This window comes from Prinia subflava, chromosome 3, assembly GCF_021018805.1.
Source record: "Prinia subflava isolate CZ2003 ecotype Zambia chromosome 3, Cam_Psub_1.2, whole genome shotgun sequence".
NCBI lineage: Eukaryota > Metazoa > Chordata > Aves > Passeriformes > Cisticolidae > Prinia > Prinia subflava.
The window spans coordinates 71,640,801-71,658,914 of NC_086249.1; the positions used below are offsets into that span (position 1 = coordinate 71,640,801).

Genomic DNA, 18,114 nt, shown 5'->3' on the forward strand with positions numbered 1-18,114 from the left:
GGTCAGTGATATGAGGGGTAGGAAAAATGATCTGTGATCAAGCTTCTGCTACACAACTGGCCTTTTATCATCAATGGGGATCTACGTCCTTCTGAGCATAGCGGATGCTGAGCTAGCATAACCCTTGATTCTGAGTGTCAGTCCAGGGAAGATGATTGTCAGCATGAGGTTGTTGAGTACAGAAATGTCAACAGAAACTCAGCACTCTTCAGCAGGCTAACAAAATGGTGGGATGGAAAGAGGGAGATAACCACACGTGGCAGTACCCCATGAGAACGGAACAGAGGTGCATGAAAGTCATGGTTCTGCTCTTTCTAGACTGGCCCGTTGTTTTAATTTAGATTTACGGGTGTCCCCGGGGAGGGTTCCCCGGGAGCCCCCCGGGCTCTGGGGTCGTGGGTGTTCGCATGCTGGCAGGCAAGGAGACTCTAGACGCTGGTGGGGTGCTGATGAGATGAGGGTTTAGTCAGAGTCTTACCCCAGGAAGGCAACATGGTCACTGAGGGAGAGGGGAGAGGAGGGGGAGAGGGGGAAGGGGAGAGGGAAGGGGAGAGCAGCAGAGTCTCCAGAGGCTTCAAGGGCAAAAAGAGCAAGGCCTCTGCTTGCACCCTTAACAGGGAGCTTCGAAATGGGCGCGGTAAGATTCTACAGCCAATAGAGTTACAGATACACGATACTGCAGGGAGGTTACAGACTTGGGATAAACCATACATTTTCCAGGGGTGAGCCAGAGCATACCATTTCAATAAATTGCAATGCCACAGCCTGTCAGTCCAAAACCGTATCAGCCTGGGCACTTCTACCATATCCTCCTGCCTTGGAATGAGCCTTAGGCACACAGGTAGCTCCACAGTTCTCTTATGAAATAAACCTCCTCTGTAACACAACCTGGAAAGTGTTTAATGACTTGAATTTCACCTGCACTTGCACCAAGTTGAGACCTTGTAACGACAGAGCTAAGACCCCAAATGTTCCAAAAATATATAGTGAAATACTGCATGCAGTTGAAAGTGAATAATAACCAACATCTCCATATGTGGTGTACATGCAAAAAAATGGCAGAAACTCAATCCTGAGAGGATGTTAATAGCATTGCAAAGAGGAGGATATCAGCTTCAGGTCAGGAAGGACAATAGATAGGGCGAGGTGTATGAGGTGGCACACAGCTCAAGAGAAAAGGAGACATCAAAGGTTCTATCATTCTTTTTCAAGACAAGATAGGAATGGATCTCACTAACAGTTGTCTCTGCTTTGCTAAGTAATCTGCAAGGATGCCATCCCTCCAATATACTTCTTAGGAGTCAACTTTCCACTTGGGCTTGGAAAAATGATGATAAATGAACACGTGAAGTTCAAAGGGCAGTTTAGCAAATCACAAAAGAGCGAGCACATGTTTAGTGTGCTGTTCTAAGGTCTTCCAGGTTCCTACCTTTGCTAGACAGATGCACTGTTTCATATTAGAATAATTATCCAAGACATTTATGAACAAGTTTGGGAAAACTAAGATCTATTCTGTTACCATATAAGGGAAATGAACACTGCTGAAGATAGGTGGCAATAAAAATGCTTACGTGCCTCCCTAGGGTGGTCAATGACACAAAAACCCAGAACAACCAAAAACTTGTCTAACCAAAATTTGAAGTTCAAATAGTAATGAAATAAAAGTTAAACACTGAACACAATCACCAACAGCATTTTCTCTACGCAGACAGATGCAGGGAGCTCACGTTTTAAACACTATTATCAGTCTATGTTCCTGCATGCTTTGCGTTAAATGGGTATGAAGTCCAATGGGAATACAAGAATATCCCAAGTTCTTACCATCAAACGTCAACTTGCCCCCTTTCCAAACTATATGCATCTTCCTAGAAACAGAATCTCTGAAGTCCTACAATAATTCTGAAAGCAAAACCCTACAGCAATGCAAATGCAGTGTTCACCCAAACCAGGCATACAGGTATACAAAGATCTAAGACATAGAGAATGCCTTAGGACAGCAAAGAGACAGCAGATTCCACCAACTGAACATCCTACCCCAACAGAGGAAATCAAACCAAACCAAAGACCTAGCTGCTTTTCCTTTTTTTTGAGGGCAGGGGAAAGAGAAACAGGTAGTGAAGTGTGGAACAGCACAAGGGGCAATCACATTAGGAATAGGCATTTTATGCACAAGATAGTCCTAGAGGTGGGACTGAACACAACCTGGTAACATCTAAGCCTACAAAATGTTAAATGCAGAGAACAAATGTTGCTGTTTAGCAGCAAATTATGTGATGCAGGACAAAATGCTTGATACCACAGCTGCATGATTACTTAGTTTCTTGCTTGTAGAAGAGGAAACAAAACTGCATAGGTTTGTTTTGAGTATTGACTTTTAATAGCTTGTTTCTCATAAGGGAACAGGGGATATTTTCTGTTTTAGAAATACAGGTATCAGTTGATCTTTAAATACAGCCTGCTCCTGCCAACAGGTCTTGTACATGATTTATTTGGATTCAGCTTTTGTTTTTATGCATTAAGCAACTTTCAACCTTCTATTGTCATACAATATATAGACAAATTTAAGTACAGTAGTAGTGTAGGTATTTTACCATCTTCACATTTTCTTGACATACTGGACAAAGTGATACACATCAGTCTGCCCCAAGCCCCTTTTTCATACAAAGCTTGTTGAATGCTGCTTTCAGTGGCACATTTAATTGCTCCCACATTTGATTTGCTAAATCTACAGAAACAGACCCTTTGGGAATATCAGGAATCATTTCCAACTTTGTCCAGTGACATTCAAATGCTCAGGCAATTACTGGTAACTTGAATTTTACAGTTACTACAGATGTTGTACGCTGACAGGAAAAAGAAAGTTTTAGAACTGGACAAGCTATAGTAATCTAGGTTTTTGGTAGAGGAATTACATACAAAAAGGGGGACTTTAATATATATAGTTTTTGATCTGTAGTTTCATTTTTCAAAATAAAACCTGTATATATAAATGGATAACATTTGAGATCTGTATAACAGTTGCTTTCTGGCTAAAACAATATATTTAGACAGAATCTCACTTTCTGTTTTTCAGTTCAAATATATTAGCCAGTCCAGTCCTTTGGGAGAAAAAAGTTCCATTTTTAAATCCTTTAAGATTCATCAGATTCATTATATGGTAATGACCTTAACTTATACAATGTATTATATTATGAGGTGAACTGAAGGGGTTTAGATATCAGAACTATCAGTCTGGGTGCAGTAAGCCAAACAGCCGTTTAAACATGATACTACAGGTGAAAAAAGTCTCTGTCAGAATAAAAACCAACATTCATAAAAACAGCAGCAGCCATCAGTAACATTCACAACTGCAGGGATTTTTTACTGTGTGTGATTTTGCATTTTAAGTAGAAGCCAAAATAGTTTAAAGCAAAATTTAAAAAAATATCACTATAGTCTTGAATTTAATAATGTGAATTGTCACTCTTATAACTGTTTATAGAAGTGTACTAAAAAAATTTACTTAAACGTACGAATTTAAGACTTTCACTTTATTCAGCAAATTGGTTTATTTACACAATGGGGAACGCTGGTTGAATGCTGTCAATGTAATAAAAACAAATCTAACAGAGACAATACTGAATTCTCTCTATGTATTCATAGCAGAAATGACAAACTATTTCCTTACCTGTATCAGGAACATCAAGCGCAACAACGGGACAGTATCATAGGACACTGATTTAACAATAAACCACAGAGGTCCAGTAATACTATGGCAATTTACTCATGTATTTACTGACTTTAAAATAAAAACATTAAAAGTCAGCAATACCCAGTATAAAGTTCTGTCAATTATCAGAGTCAAACTCTGATGAGTAGGTCAGTAAAACCTTATCAGATCATCCACAGTTCATAAAGTGACACGAGTTGCTTCAGACCACCAGTATGGAAACAAAATTGATGAAAACAGATTACCCTCTAAAAGGCAATGATGATCTGATAAGGGTTTAACTTAATGGAAGTTTTAAAAAAATAAGAATTGCAGAGCACAGCCCCTATTAGAACAAGCTAACTTTCCAACTTTCAAAAAAGACAAAAAAACCAAAAAAACCAAAAAAAAAACCAAAAAAACTTGAGAGAAAGAAAAAAAAAACAAAAAAACACTTCAACATGAAGCTACCATACAAAGGTTTTTTTTGTTTTCCTTTTTTGTTGTTTTTTGTTTGCTTCTTTTTTTCTTTTAAGAGTTCAGAGTTGAAATTTAATCCTGGCTTTTTAGGGAGAAGGACAGTTTTGGCCTAGACTTTCCTTTGCCCAGGATAATTTTTTGCTCTTCCTTTTGCTGACGCTGTCTCTCTTGTTCTAGTTTCATCCTCTCCTCATGAATCTTTCTTTGTTCTTCAACAATTTTCAATTGTTCTTCAGCCTATATAGGAAAATGGTAACATTTAGGCCAGCATATTTTGTAGTCATAAAAGCAATTTACAAGTCCGTATTAACTTGCAAACAGGTTGAATCCTGCGTAAGTATGTAAGCAGTTCTGCCTGAGCTAGGTGCCATAGTTGGTTTCAGTGAAACTATTTATAAAATGGTTGTTTGAACTGGGTTTAGAAGAAACACTGAGAACTTTCTACAACTAATGTATTGAAATCTGGAGTGCTCACACACCATGTTTTTCAGCATTGCTTTGCAAACAACACATTACATTTTAATTAAGAAAGACACTAGATACATACAGAAATTGCCCCAACACTTGTCACATGTAAGCTGAAGTAATATACACAAATAATGAAATCACATACCTTCAGGCCAAGGTCTCCCTGCTCCAAAACCCATCTAAAAACCCCAATCCAAAACCATCTTCACCTGATTTGCAACTAGTCAATCCTTACATTGACCTATGGTTCTTACAGCTCTCCCAGTGGTCTTCTAAAGGTGCTGATTTATTCATTACATCAGTCAATACTTTAAATTTTCCATTTGTCCCGTTTCCACCATAGGAGGTTGAGAAAATGGTGAAACAGAAAGAAATCTAAAGCAGATGTATTCAAGCAAAAAGATTTAAGAAGCCTCATTTTTATATGTAAGAGGTGCAATTAACTGGGCATTGAAACTGACAGAGTTCAATCAGGATTTAAAGCAGATTAATTAGTCTTATCATCAGTTGATTCGAATCAGCTAAATCATTCTGAATGTTTTCATGTGGCAAGCACCTGATTTAAAAGGACTTGAAGACCAACATAAGTTACTTTCCTAGCTTACACATCTTAAGTTTATGCTGAAAGTCCCTTTCAGCACTTCTGCATCAAGTAGATGTAGAAGTGCTGAAGCGCTGTATACTAGAATCAAATCTAGTTTGTACTTGTCCCACTCAACAAAACAGAATTAGTCACACAAAGCTGAACATGCTTGCAAACTTACTTCAACTCTCCCCATGAGACAGAGTTAAAATGTACTTTTAAAATTCTGAAGGCAGCCATCTCCCCTCTAAATCAACTGCATCTAAATTATTTTACCAGCTTAGTGTTACTGCTAAGGATCTGGTCTTTTATGCTTAGGGGAAGGAGAGCAGTGTTACTGATGGAACTAGCAATACACAAAGTAAACCCTAGAAAGGGTCGATTTGTTAATTTTAGTTGTGTTCAAATCTGGCAGACACCTGTATTCCCCTACAGAACAGTTAACTACACCTTCACATACCAGTTTAGCTTGTGCTTCTGCAATTTTTCGATTATTCTCTTCTAGTATTCGCTCTAGTTCCTCACGCTTTGCACGCTCTTCTTCCTAAAGGGGAGGACAGGGCAAGATGTTAGTAAAGTAAAATATTCATTTCTGCATGTTCGCTAATCTTTCTCAGAATTCTTTTGTGAACTGACTTAAAGTGGCAGCTTTACAGCCACCTATTTTGCCTCACAACGGTAAACTGTGCAGCCACTAAAACTGGTTTCTAGCACTCAATTTACATCATCCCGCCCAGTCCAAACAGCAACCAACTAAACCCTCCCTAATCATAGAATCCTGACAATTTATTACTAGAATTTTAATATCACACAAATCAACAAGGACAACTACAAAAACTGGATAGTATTTACCAAATTAAAAAGTAATATAGAAAATATAAATAAAGTGAATAGTTTGTCTCACCAATTAAGTATACCTACGTATTCTTTACCTATACTCCTTTAATCAGCATTAAAAGTTGAATATTTACTGTCTTGTCCAGTGTCCTGCAGAGTGTGCTCCTCGGCTGCCATACGCGCCAGCTTCCTCTTTAAAATGATTTGTACTGTTAGCTTGGCAATACCTGCATCAGCAGCTCAACCATTTATAAAGAAACAACATACAAGGAAGGCTGAGCTGAGGAATGCAGATGTTTATGGTAAGAAGGAACAAAAATATGTAAATCATTCCTAAGGCAAACAATTAATAAGAAAAATACATTTACTGTTAGTGAAAAATACAAATGGTAATCCATACTTCATGGAGCTATGGGCTTCTTTCATGGGGAGAATGGACTTAACATTCAGTATTTTGACAATTTTAAGACAGCTGAAACTGTCTGCAGTATGAACTTGGAATTCAGGAGTCCAGGGAAGGCAAGATCAGGAAATAAAGCCTTGTAATTGTTGTTTTCTTGGTGAATTTTATGGAACTCTGTTATGCAACTCAAATATGAAGACTGCGTGAAAAATTTTGAAGTGTTTCAGTTCACATAATATATATCCAAATTATTTTTGTATTTGGAAGATTTAAAGTTAGCCAGAGGTTTGTGTCTGTGTAAGAAAAAAAAGTTAATACGAACAAAGCAAGCATATGAAAACTTCTTACTATGACTAGTAACCAGCTACTAGCTAGCACACTTCACTCCAGGCATGGAGGTTCATTCTGCATTACAAGGAACTGGTGGGACTTCTCCACATGACAATGATACCAAAAATATTTTTTAAAAAAACAACTCATCCATCTGATCAAATGAAAACCTCTGAATATGAAAAATTTGCTGACTATGAACATGTAAATTCAACTCAAACTCTTTGATAACAAAGTCTGAATTTGCAAAAAAAGTATAATTTATTTATTCTTTTTAATATTTATCGTAACTCAGCATTCCATTTGTTTCCATTTAATTTGATACTATGTGACTGACAAGTCACATTTAGTATGAAGGGGAAAGCTGCATTGCTACTATCTCTCTTTTCGTAAGCCAATCAAATTATTAATTTAAAATAAACTGCATAGGACATACAAAGTGAAAAAGCATTTGACACTTATGACTATTTAGTACAAATTTCCTCTACAGATTGAAGTTTGTCTTGAAATTTCTGGATCCTGGAATGATTGGTGCAGGCAGGCATCAAAGCCTTTAGTAGCAAATTACTGTCTCACAGAAAGACATTTTCAGCTTCTGCTCCAGCTGCTGATTAAAAAACAAAACAAAACAACAAAAAAGGCCCCAAAAACCCAAGTCACACGTTCAGCTTGACTTCAGACAAGGGCAACCTGCTCTTTTATAAGTTCTACGAAGAAAAAAAGGAGTTGTTAGTAGTTATTAAAAATGGATATAATGATTTGGACAGAGATCCTTTGTGAAGACGTGGATGGGCTTATGCTCGAAGTCCCAGAATTAGTCCAATGTATGCTCAAGGAAAATGTTCATTTTAAATGAAGAATAAGAAACCTATTTGTTAAAGACAGGTACTGCAGCTCACTGCTGGACCCTGCTTTTTGCCTGGCTGAAGGCAAAAGCCTCTTACAGTCTAGGTAAACAAAATGAAACAAATGAAGGATACATAATTACATATTTTTTAATACCCTCCCCCAAAATGAAAGGACTGCTGATAAATCCTGCAGCCATGGCAAAAGTTTCAAACAATTCTGAATTATGTAGGTCAGTTCCATTAAGAATCAAGTATCCTTGTTCAGGTTTTAGGAGAGTAACTGTTTAAATATCAGTGAGCTCCTCTGAATAGGCTAGAAATTAAGTTTCGCAGCAATGCAAGTTTACATGAGAAGGGAATTAGATTTGCTGTATTCCATCTCTTTCTGAACCGAACAGGAGGCACAAACCGACACTGAAAGTTTTGCCATGGACTGTCTCTACTTTCCAAACGACCGAGCGTTACCTCTCTGGCTTTTTGTGCTGCAAGTTCAGCTTGTCGCTGTCGCTCGAGCTCTTCGAGCAACTGTTTTTCCATGATGCGCTTAGCCTCCTCCACCCTGCGGAGAACCTCTCGCTCAATCTCATCCTTTCTTTTCTCCAACTCTTCTTCTACGCGTTTAGCTACAAGTTCTTCCACCCTTCGAGCAGTTTCTTCTTCTATGAGTTTCTCTTCAATTTCTTGTTGACGACTGCAAAATGCAAACATGAGGATTACATTTTTAATCAATAACGTTGGCACTGAAAGGAAGTCCTTCAACACACAGCTTCAGCTATGCTACTAAATAACTTTTACACATAGATTATATATTTAAAGAATATTTTGCCGTACATTTAAAGAAAGAGACTATTCAGGCAGACAGGGATTCCTATCACAGGGAATCCATTCAGACCATTCCATATTTAGCATCTTTCTATATACCAACAGACTGAATTGAAGACAACTTATCATACTACTTCTTGATCACAACTAGGGGGGGAAAAAAGAGAAAAAAACTCAAACCAAAAATAACAACCACAACACCGTGGCCCCCTCCTCCAAAAAATCCAAACCCTACCAACTTTGACCACCATTCACCCTGCAGAAGTTTATATGGTCTCAATTTTAAGCCACATATAGCACTACGATCCTGTAAAATCTTGCCTTAAAGCCACCACCTCAGAGGCACCACACTCTCACCAGTATCTTAAAATAGAAAACAGAAGCAATAAAATTTGTGATTTCAATATTTTACATAAGATTCTTAGGTGTTATACCTGTAATCTGGTTTTCCAATCATGTACCCTAACAAATTTCAATAAATTTCAATAACTTCAGCTTTTGACTTTTTTATTGCAGGACTCTGTTTCTACCATAATGACCCAAAATAAATTATATCAATACCAAGCACTAAATATATCCTTGCAAGCTGCAGCTTTCCATGTTCTGAATTTGGAAATATTTTCAAATGTCTTATCTTTATTTTAGCTGAGCAGCAGTATTATCCCTCAGCCTCATCACTGTTTCAATTTCTCATTAAAAAGGATACAAAAACACCAGGTAAATTTTCAGGTTAATTACCACATACAGAAAAAAAAAATCCAGGTAATAATCACAAGTACAACATGGCAATTAGATATCCAAGGATGAACATCCATGAGTACTCTATAATTATATTTCATGTAGTAGTATTTATCTGGAATTATTATGGGCTTTGGGGAGAAGACTTGGTTCTAAACTTGATATTGAACTTTTGTTTCAAATATTCAGTGAAGTACAGAAAAATCTTACAAAACTTTTCTTCTGGCCAGTCAGAAACACAAATCCAGGATTTTGAAGAACAACTACTGTTGTAATAGCTTAATACCCTGTCATTTTCAGAATGTTTGCATTTTCTTACCGCATTTGGAAAAATCTTTCCTCATCTATCTTATTTAAAGAAAAAACTAATTAAAAAAAAATATCATTTACCAACTTTTGGATGACCCAAGGCCCAACTCACAAATATGCAATAGGAGATGATGAAGTATAGATTACTTATCTAGATAAACATGGGAAACACAAAGGTGGTATCTGAATTTCCCGTGGTCATGGGTCATCTTTTCAAAAGTGTACTGAATTAAGTGGATCTCCTTCAGTAGAAAGTTTTGGAATCCTCAACTCATTTGGCCAGAGAAGACCAATTTTAGTCTTGCAATCCACAAGAGACAGCAAATTTAGCTGGGGGCACATTAGACCAGCATTCATTTTTCCAAAATGGACACAAAATATCTCAAAGTGATTTTTTTCAGAAAAAAAATCCCCAAAGCAATATAAGACAAACAAAAAACCTAGACCACTCTGTTTGTGTACTCTGCCAAGTCATGACCCTTTGTGCACAAATGTTTAAACATCCTTTATATATTAAATATGATTCTATTTTAAAAGGTTTCCCTTCCCTCTTATTCAGCAGCGAGGACTCTCACCATCCTGAACCAATATTGCTTAGTACACTTAAGAAGCTAGAATTCTAGAGAAATAAATTGTAATTAAGTTCATATTCTCATGTTTTGTTAGATTATAATAGCTTTACATTTAATATCAGGAAATCTAGAAAAAAAGTTAGCTAACTGAATAAAGACAGTGCACAGTTACAAAAATACCATGACACTCGTGTCTGAAACAGATTTTCAAATATCCTCAGCAGCTGATGATGCACTCAAATTAAGCACTATGCCTGCACATCTTTCATTCTTCTCACTCCAACAAACTCCATTCAAATTTAATTAAATCAATCAAATGTATTTTTAGACTTACAGACAATGATATTACAATGGCTTAGACCTTATTAAGAAAATGAAATTATAAACACAGATATAAATCTCAGTGATTTATTCTGTAGTATACCAACTTTTTTTTTTTTTTTTTAATGACATGAACAGTATTTTATCATTTTATCATTCTGGCCTACTGAGTTATGATTCCAGAGCAACAGATAAGTCACTAATGTAAAAAACTGGTTTTTGTATGATCCATTTACTTCTTAAAGACTAACTGTATGAAATCTGCAGACAAGAAATCACATTTTACCAAATTTCTGAGGGGGAAAAAGCCATACTTGTAAGGCAAGAAAATGAGCACTACAGGAAAGGGCTGAAGCTAGGCTGTGTATTGAGATTTGAACAAGACATAAGAAAGTCAGTTCCAGTCCATGAGATGCCCACTAATTTATTGTCAGAAAGGAAGTACTTCTTTCTTTATCTAACATGAATCTATACTAACATACATAACACAATTTACATATTACTTACTAAAATACCCTATTTTTCTACTACAAGTTTTATTGGTTTTCTTTTTAAAATTTGAAGTGTATTGTAGAAGTATCAAAATTCCACACCCAATCTTGTCCAATATTGATTCTTCTTCAGATGTCTACTATTCTGTAGCAAGTTTTGCTGAAATATATTCCTTCTATACAGATTTCATGGGCTTTTTAAAATTTCAAAGCTATCTTACATAGAAAATTTACTTACGCATCAACTAAACTAAGTATTCTAGTACTTAGCTCGTAAGTACTAGAATAAACTATTTACTCTATTCTCAAATTTTTAAGCACATTCCAGTTCTTCACTGTAGATATGCACAGAATATTTTTCTTAATTTAGGTACTGAGTAAAATCCTAAACCACAAAACTAGGATTAGTATGTCAAAGTACGTCAATTTTCAGTTTTGTGTTACTGTGGAAATTTTTGACTGTCAAAATTCTGAAGTAAGCAAAGGTGATTATCTTCAAACAAAAATGAAAGTGACAGCTTGTAAGAAGCCCAACAATGACAACTAGCAATTCCTGAGACCCTTATGGCTGAAGTAAAGCTCCACATGAGAATTGACAGCACTGCTTAGCTTCACACGTCGAACAAGTGCTATTTCTGGATTAGGTGGTCCAATGACCACAGGTAGTGTTCAAAGAAAAAGAATGATCCGATTACAGCTGTTCAAACCATTCTTCTCTCTGTTGCATAAAGGTCTGTTTCATAATTTTATATGTTGCTAAACATATTAATGCACCCCTATCGTTTATTAAAGTAGAATTTATATCTGCAGGCTTAATAAATAACCACACTATACACATAACACAAACACACCCATAACATAAAACTGAAAAAAGTGCAAGGTTTTAAATGAAACAAGTCACCGGATCCCACCGACCCATTTGGCAAGAAAGTAATCCCACAATGTTAACATAGCAGCTGCACAGTGTTCCCTCGAAACCCTCATCGAGCAGCTCCAGATGCCTCAGCTCGACGCGTAACAAGCTCCACGCCACGGAGGGGAGGGGCGGGCGTGTGGCAGTGCAGCACAAAGCCTCAGGGGCACCGCGGCCTCCGCCGCACAGGGAGGCTCGGGAGCAGCGCAGGAGGGAGAGCCCGGCGGCGGCGGCGGATGGGAAGCGGGCAGAGGCGGCCGAGAGGGAGGAGGCGTGCGGGGGGCTCGCACCCCGAGTGGGCGGCTCCTAGCGCACCTGAGGGAGCCGGGCTTTGAGAAAGGGGCGGATGGCGGGAAAACAGGCATCGGTCGGGCCTCGGCGAGGGCCCAAACGCCTGCAGGCAGCCGCGGGCGGCCTTGGCTCACAGGAAGAAGGCGCGGGGAGAGGGACACCGAGGCACCGAGCACTTCCCTTCCTCCCCCATCCCTCACCACCCCCCTCGTCCCCAGTGCAGGCCCGAGGCTCACATTTTCCGCTGCCGCTCGAACTCCGCTTTTTTCTCCTCCTCCTCCCGCTTCTGTTTCTCGTCCAGGCTGCTGCGCTTGCTCACCGTGCGCCCGAAGATATCGATACGGTCGGGGGGGGAGGAGGCGCGGTCGCGGTCCCGGTCCCGGTCGCGCCGGGAGGAGGGGGCCGTGTTAGACCGCGAGCGGGACCGAGACTCCCGGCGTCGGTTCCGCTTGCTCTCCCGGGACTTGGAGCGCTTTCTTGCCCGCTCCTTTTCTCGGGAGCGGGACCGCGATCGGCTCCGGTTCTTCTTGTTGTGCTTGGAGCTCTTGGTGTGCTTGGAGCGGGACGAGCTCCGGCTGCGGGACCGACCCATCCCGACAGAGCAGAGGAGAGGCCGCGCCGGCGACCGCTCGACCACCCCCGCCCCCTTTGCTAGCGGCGCCCGGGAGAGGTGCGAGGAGGTTCTGCGCGCATCAGCACCGCCCGGGCGGGCCCTTCGTCTTCTCCCTTTCCACCGCTTTGCGCTGCGAGGAAAAGGAACAGGCCCCGGGAGCGGGAGCGAGTCCGGACGCAGCCAAGATGGCGGCCCTGCCTGAGCAGTGACTCTCCTCTCCCGCCCCACAATGCACCGCGCCGTGCTCGAGCCGGTCGCTCCCCTCCCCGCCGCCTCCGGCGCCGCGCCGGAGTAGCACGACAGTACTCGGCAATGTTCGGCAGCCAATGGCGAGCGCCGCTCGGAGCGGGCCCCTCGGCGGCGGAGAGCGCGCCGGCCGAGGAGTCGCCTCAGAGAGAGCTGCTGTGTTTCCTTTTACTGAAAGTTCTCTCAAAGCTTGGTTATTTTCTTTTTATTTTGTTTTGGTACGGGGAAGAGAGGGAATTATCACTTCAGATTACGGAAGCTGCGAACAAACACTTAGAGCCCCCACTAAATGGTGAAAAAGAATTTCTGAATCCTCTGTTGGCGTCCCTGTGAAGACCCACTGTTAAAGGAAAAGAATCACCCGAGATTCGTAAATGTTCGTTGTATGAAAGGAACGACAAAAGTCAGAGGGGTCGCAAAAAAGCGGAAAGTTTTATCAAATGCATTACACACTTGGCAAAGAAATGAATACATTAGTCCCTGACCTGCTGTATAAGCACACGGCAGTGGGTTTTGGATAAAGGGGCAGGGTGAAAGAGAAGAGAGTAATTAAAAAGGGAAAGATGAATTAAAGAAACAAAGATGAAAAAGAGGTTATCAGTCTTGATTCCAGCGTCGACCCAGCTGAGGGGATGTCAATCCAGCTGTGTCAGTCTGGCCGATGAGATGCCCGGGGTGCCAGGAGTCATTCTGTAGTTTGTCTCCGGTGTGGCACATGGAAGGGCTGTCCTGGTCGTGTTTAAATGTATTTATTTACCTGTAGAAGTTACGGTCCATTGTTAGCTCCAGGTGTATAGCAGAGTATGAACTCAGTGGTATCCAGGTCAGGCAGAGTATGAATTCCGGTTCTTGTAGGCATCTGTGTAGGATGTTTTTATCCCAGTTCTGCCATGTAATTGTTAGCCGCTTGTGCTATCAAAAAATTTGGAACTGGTGTTATTCTTTATTTCAGTAAACTGGTGCAATCTATAGGTAGTTAATCTCATTCTTCACTTTGAGCCACAATTTCAGCTCCTTCATCTCTTTCACAACTCACAACTTCTGGTGTGTTTTTTGTTTTGTTTTGGTTTGGTGTTTTTTTTTTTTTTTTTTTTTTGGTTTTTTTTTTTGGTTTTTTTTTTGGGGGGGGGAGGTGTTGGTTGGGGTTTTTTTTTGGTTTTTTTTTTTTTTTTTTTAATAGGTCTGCATTTTTTCTAAGTACTTTTACTAAGCTTGCAAAACATTCCTTTAGTCACTGGACAAAATCCAGTCTCACTAAAAGGTCTTTTCTTCTAATTCATTTGATTGACTTGCCTTCTTTTTCTCGAAGGAAGACTTCCTTATTTTGAAATTCAGCCTGTTCAGTACCAAAATAAAATGAAATGGAAACATCTTTCTGACAGGTCACTGTGCAAGTAACAGCAGAGCGATGGACATGGTGAAACCTGCACAGTAGGAATTCCAGTGCCACAGGCCCTGGGCACTCTTGTTTATCCCTAGCCCTGGGGAAGCTTATGCAACAGGTAGCTAAGGAAGTTGATAATCAGACCTTTTAGCCTCTGACTGTGTAGGTGAGTTTCTAGCTGGCACCTTTCCTGCAGCAACATGTCTACAAATGTGTACTGGAGCTTTTAAATTCACATGGTGCGTCAGGTTCAGGGTAAAAAATGGGTCATAATTTTTTTTAAGACTACATATCATATTGTATGTACCAAACTTGACCTGAAATGTAGCAGTTAGGAAGGGGCAGATTTAATTATTATACAGTCGCTTATAACTATAAATGAGTTTTTCAAATATTCATCATAAACTGAGTTTTCTCCTTGGTAAGTCACAATAACCTGGACCTGTATTTATCATTATTTTATTCCTATTTAATAATATTCACTAATCAGAGCTTTAAAGTGTAATGTGCAATATTTTATGAGAACAATTAATTATGATAGATTGTGTAGAATTAAGGAATTATATAAATTAATGTAATAATTTTACCTAATCCATTATTGTATTGTTCCATCTCATTTTTTTAAAGTTTCCAAATTAATAAGAACACAAGATTTTTAATACCTGTAATAGCTTAAGGTCATTAGTCTATTTACATTGCTATTTACGAGGACTAAATTCTAGTAGTTCTGGAAAAGGCTCTTTGTCCTCTTAAAAAATACATTCCCAATATTCCTAACAGATGAAAAAATAGTAGATTTTTGTGATGATTTCTTTGATTTTCTTTGATCTATCTATGATTTCTTTTTACTTTAAAGTTTGGTAGTTGTTTGATTTTTTTTTTTTTACATTCTATCGTTTTATCTTTCCTAGCTTAATAGTAAAATACTAATATTTAGGGTTTTTTTTAACCCAGGTATAATTACAATTGATATGGAATTACAGTACCAAGAGGAACATTTTAGTAAATACTTAATTTAAAAACTTTGTTTAATTACATCATTTAATTTCTTGTTTTCAGTTAATTAAAAAAGAAGGTGGTAATTTCCCTTGTCAGTTTCCTTTCGAAATTTTCAATATTTGATTAAAATAGTGCAGAATTTTCGTGGATTAAATAGTATTAGAGTTTTTGAGTTTTTAATCCCATGTAAATACATGTTTTATTCCCAGCTTGCAAGCCGTATTGAATTTCCATGCACACTTTTGGTTTTGGATCTTTTTTTTTTTCCACTTTAATGTATCTCGGTATATTAAAATGCATGATTTGCTTCTTAAAACGGTTACCTTGTAGTTGGAAAATACCTTATTTGACAGCCAAATGGTGGTGTAATTAAAGCACCTCACCCTTCTTTACTTTGGCTACTGTCATCACATGAGATCTCTCAACCCATAGGCATTTGGGGGTAGCTCCACAGAGATACTGTGTTCTTATAATCTCCAGATTGTACCTGCTCTTGCTTGCACCACCACTTCTGTCATTAGCTGGGTCAAGAGGGATCTTGGGAGATTAAAGGTGGATTATTTTGGGTTGTGACAGTGTGGCACAGCTGGATGTGAGGTCTTTGCAATAGGTTTAAAATACAAGAACTCTGGAGGGCAAGCAGGGGAAGAAAGCAAGAGCATAATAGGATAAGGTGTTTGGTATGTAATTTGCTGTCATCTGGTATAGTCTGCCTCACAATAGTGAGAGGGCTGAAGTAGCACAGAAGAGCTAAGGGAAAAAAAAGGTGGTTTAAACACATGTTGGTTCTTTCAAAGTAGCTGTTTCAGGCAGAGTTTATTACAAGGTCAGAAACTATGAATACAGGTGGGGGGTTTTCAATTTTTATTTTTTATTCGAAGTATGAGTCAGCGCTGGGATTCATGTCACATAGATCACAGAAGCTGTAAAGGAGCAGAAATTGTATCATTTAGTCACTTTTTAACAATTTTTTTTATATCTAATGCTGGAGTTGCTTGTTGTGCTTATGTGTTTTCTGTCAGATGCTTTGTCTTTGAGCAGCTCTGTGGAATTCTGAGCTGCTAAGCTGCAGAGGTAGGGAGATGAAGCACCCGGGAGACTGGCACAACAGCTGTGAGGAACGCATGGCAGGAGCATGGAACAGTTGGCAGGAAGAAAAATACCCCTTCTAAAACTTGAGAGAATAAGTCACTAAAGCTCTGCTTCAAAGGACTGTTAAAAAGGGAAAAAAACACTTTAATTGAAAGAATGTAGAAGAAATGCTGTAAAATGAGAAATCAAATAAACGGAAAGAGTTTTCACAGTGTACCTATAAAGGAAAGTTGAGTAGATTGAATACATAAGTATAGTTATTAGGTAAAATAACGATTTTCATCTTTTCCATATGTGCAGATGATAATCATGTCCTTGGAAATGAACAATACTGTACAGAATGCTCTTGAAAGTGTTTTGTAATTTGAATATGCAAAAAGGCACAGCTTGAGTAATCAGGACTAGTGTGTGCATATATGAGATTCAAATTAATTTAAAACAATATCTGGTTTCTTTCCCATGTGGATTTTGTTTTAGAAAATAAATAAAATTTCCAAATTATGATCAATATGGGAATTTAAAAATTACATTAATTATTAATATCAGAGGACTTTTTTTTTTTGTTTTATGTAAGCCCACTAACCACTTTTTAAACATTTGGACTACTTTTTTCTGTGTACATGGAAGAAGGGAAAGGAATGTTCATTTGTATGATTTGTTTGCACATTTGTCTATTTAGGTCCTAAACAAAAGCTCTTGAATGCTATTAGAAGTGGTGAATATCAGTTTTGATCACAACTTGAGACACTGATCTGCAAACCATAGCGATTCATAGTAATGCACCTTTTTCTTAGGTTTTTTTTTTTTTTCAATATCATTGATACCATGAGAGGTATGCACATTTAAGATCACATGTAAATATTTATATATGGACCTATGACTTGGTCCATCAAAGTTTGGCAATAAAGAAGGTTCAGCCAACCGTTTTGAGCAGCTGGATAATCACAGCACTACTTTAACTCTGTGGGCATGCTCTTATTATCTGAGAGCTTTCATAGCAGTAATATTGGTGGTATGTGTGACTGGGGATTTAAAGCAATCATCAATGAGTTGAGGTGTCATCTAAGCCTCATGAGGGACTGACCCAATGTGAATACTGGGGTAATGTCTTTAAAAGAACCCCCAAAACCACAAACAAAACAAACCAGAGTAGCAACAAACTCTTATTATTCAAAACCAGGTTGCTGATGATTGAGTGGTTGACAGTGGATAGACTAGTTGGACAAGCAGGAAAATGGGATTCAGGTGTGTCCTCATTCATATCAATGTCTCTTCCTTCCCATGACCATATGTTAATCACCAGGCCCGTGTCTAGGCTGGAAGAAGGTGAGAAAGGAGCTAGGGGCAAAGTTCCCCTCTGGGTCCTCACAGATTTCACGAAATGGAAAATGAATGTTCAGAGGCAGAAGGCAACGTGTTGTAACCTGATGTCGGTGGACTCTGGAAGTGGGGGAGCAAGTTGCTCTGGATTTAAGTCTATTCAACAGACTAGTTTTGAATTTTGTTACATAATCATGAGAAAAGAGACAGGGCTAACCCGAGAGCTGGATCACAAAGCTTGGCAGGCGCTGTTACTGCTTGGGTGTTGTATAACATTTCCCCTCCCACGGCAGCTGCGTTTCAAAAGGAGTGAGCCGTGTTCTGTTCTTCAAAGGCTACTGTAGGCACTGCCCTCAGGAGAGGACT

The 18,114-nt window shown here is 39.0% G+C and overlaps 1 protein-coding gene across 2 annotated transcripts; it reads right to left on the bottom strand.

The window, feature by feature from the left end:
- Nucleotides 1-3,509: 3,509 nt before the first annotated feature.
- ARGLU1 (arginine and glutamate rich 1) lies at nucleotides 3,510-13,973 on the bottom strand. 2 transcript variants are annotated; one of them, XM_063392405.1, is made up of 4 exons: nucleotides 12,331-13,972; nucleotides 8,103-8,328; nucleotides 5,680-5,763; nucleotides 3,510-4,405 (listed from the first exon to the last, which is right to left on the bottom strand). In XM_063392405.1, the coding sequence occupies exons 1-4, from the start codon at nucleotides 12,684-12,686 to the stop codon at nucleotides 4,241-4,243; spliced, it is 831 nt and encodes a 276-aa protein (XP_063248475.1). In that variant the 5' UTR covers nucleotides 12,687-13,972; the 3' UTR covers nucleotides 3,510-4,240. The 2 variants fall into 2 exon arrangements, 1 of the variants encoding a protein (XP_063248475.1); XR_010079695.1 differs by having other exon boundaries at nucleotides 4,341-4,405; nucleotides 5,680-6,248; nucleotides 12,331-13,973.
- Nucleotides 13,974-18,114: the final 4,141 nt, after the last annotated feature.

Coding starts and splice junctions, on each gene's coding strand:
- ARGLU1 (XM_063392405.1), bottom strand. CDS start 12,686: ATGGGTCGGTCCCGCAGCCGGAGCTCGTCCCGCTCCAAGCACACCAAG. Junction 5,764..8,102: donor CAGCACAAAAAGCCAGAGAG/GTAACGCTCGGT, acceptor CCTCCCCTTTAG/GAAGAAGAGCGTGCAAAGCG. Junction 4,406..5,679: donor CAGAAGCACAAGCTAAACTG/GTATGTGAAGGT, acceptor TTTCCTATATAG/GCTGAAGAACAATTGAAAAT.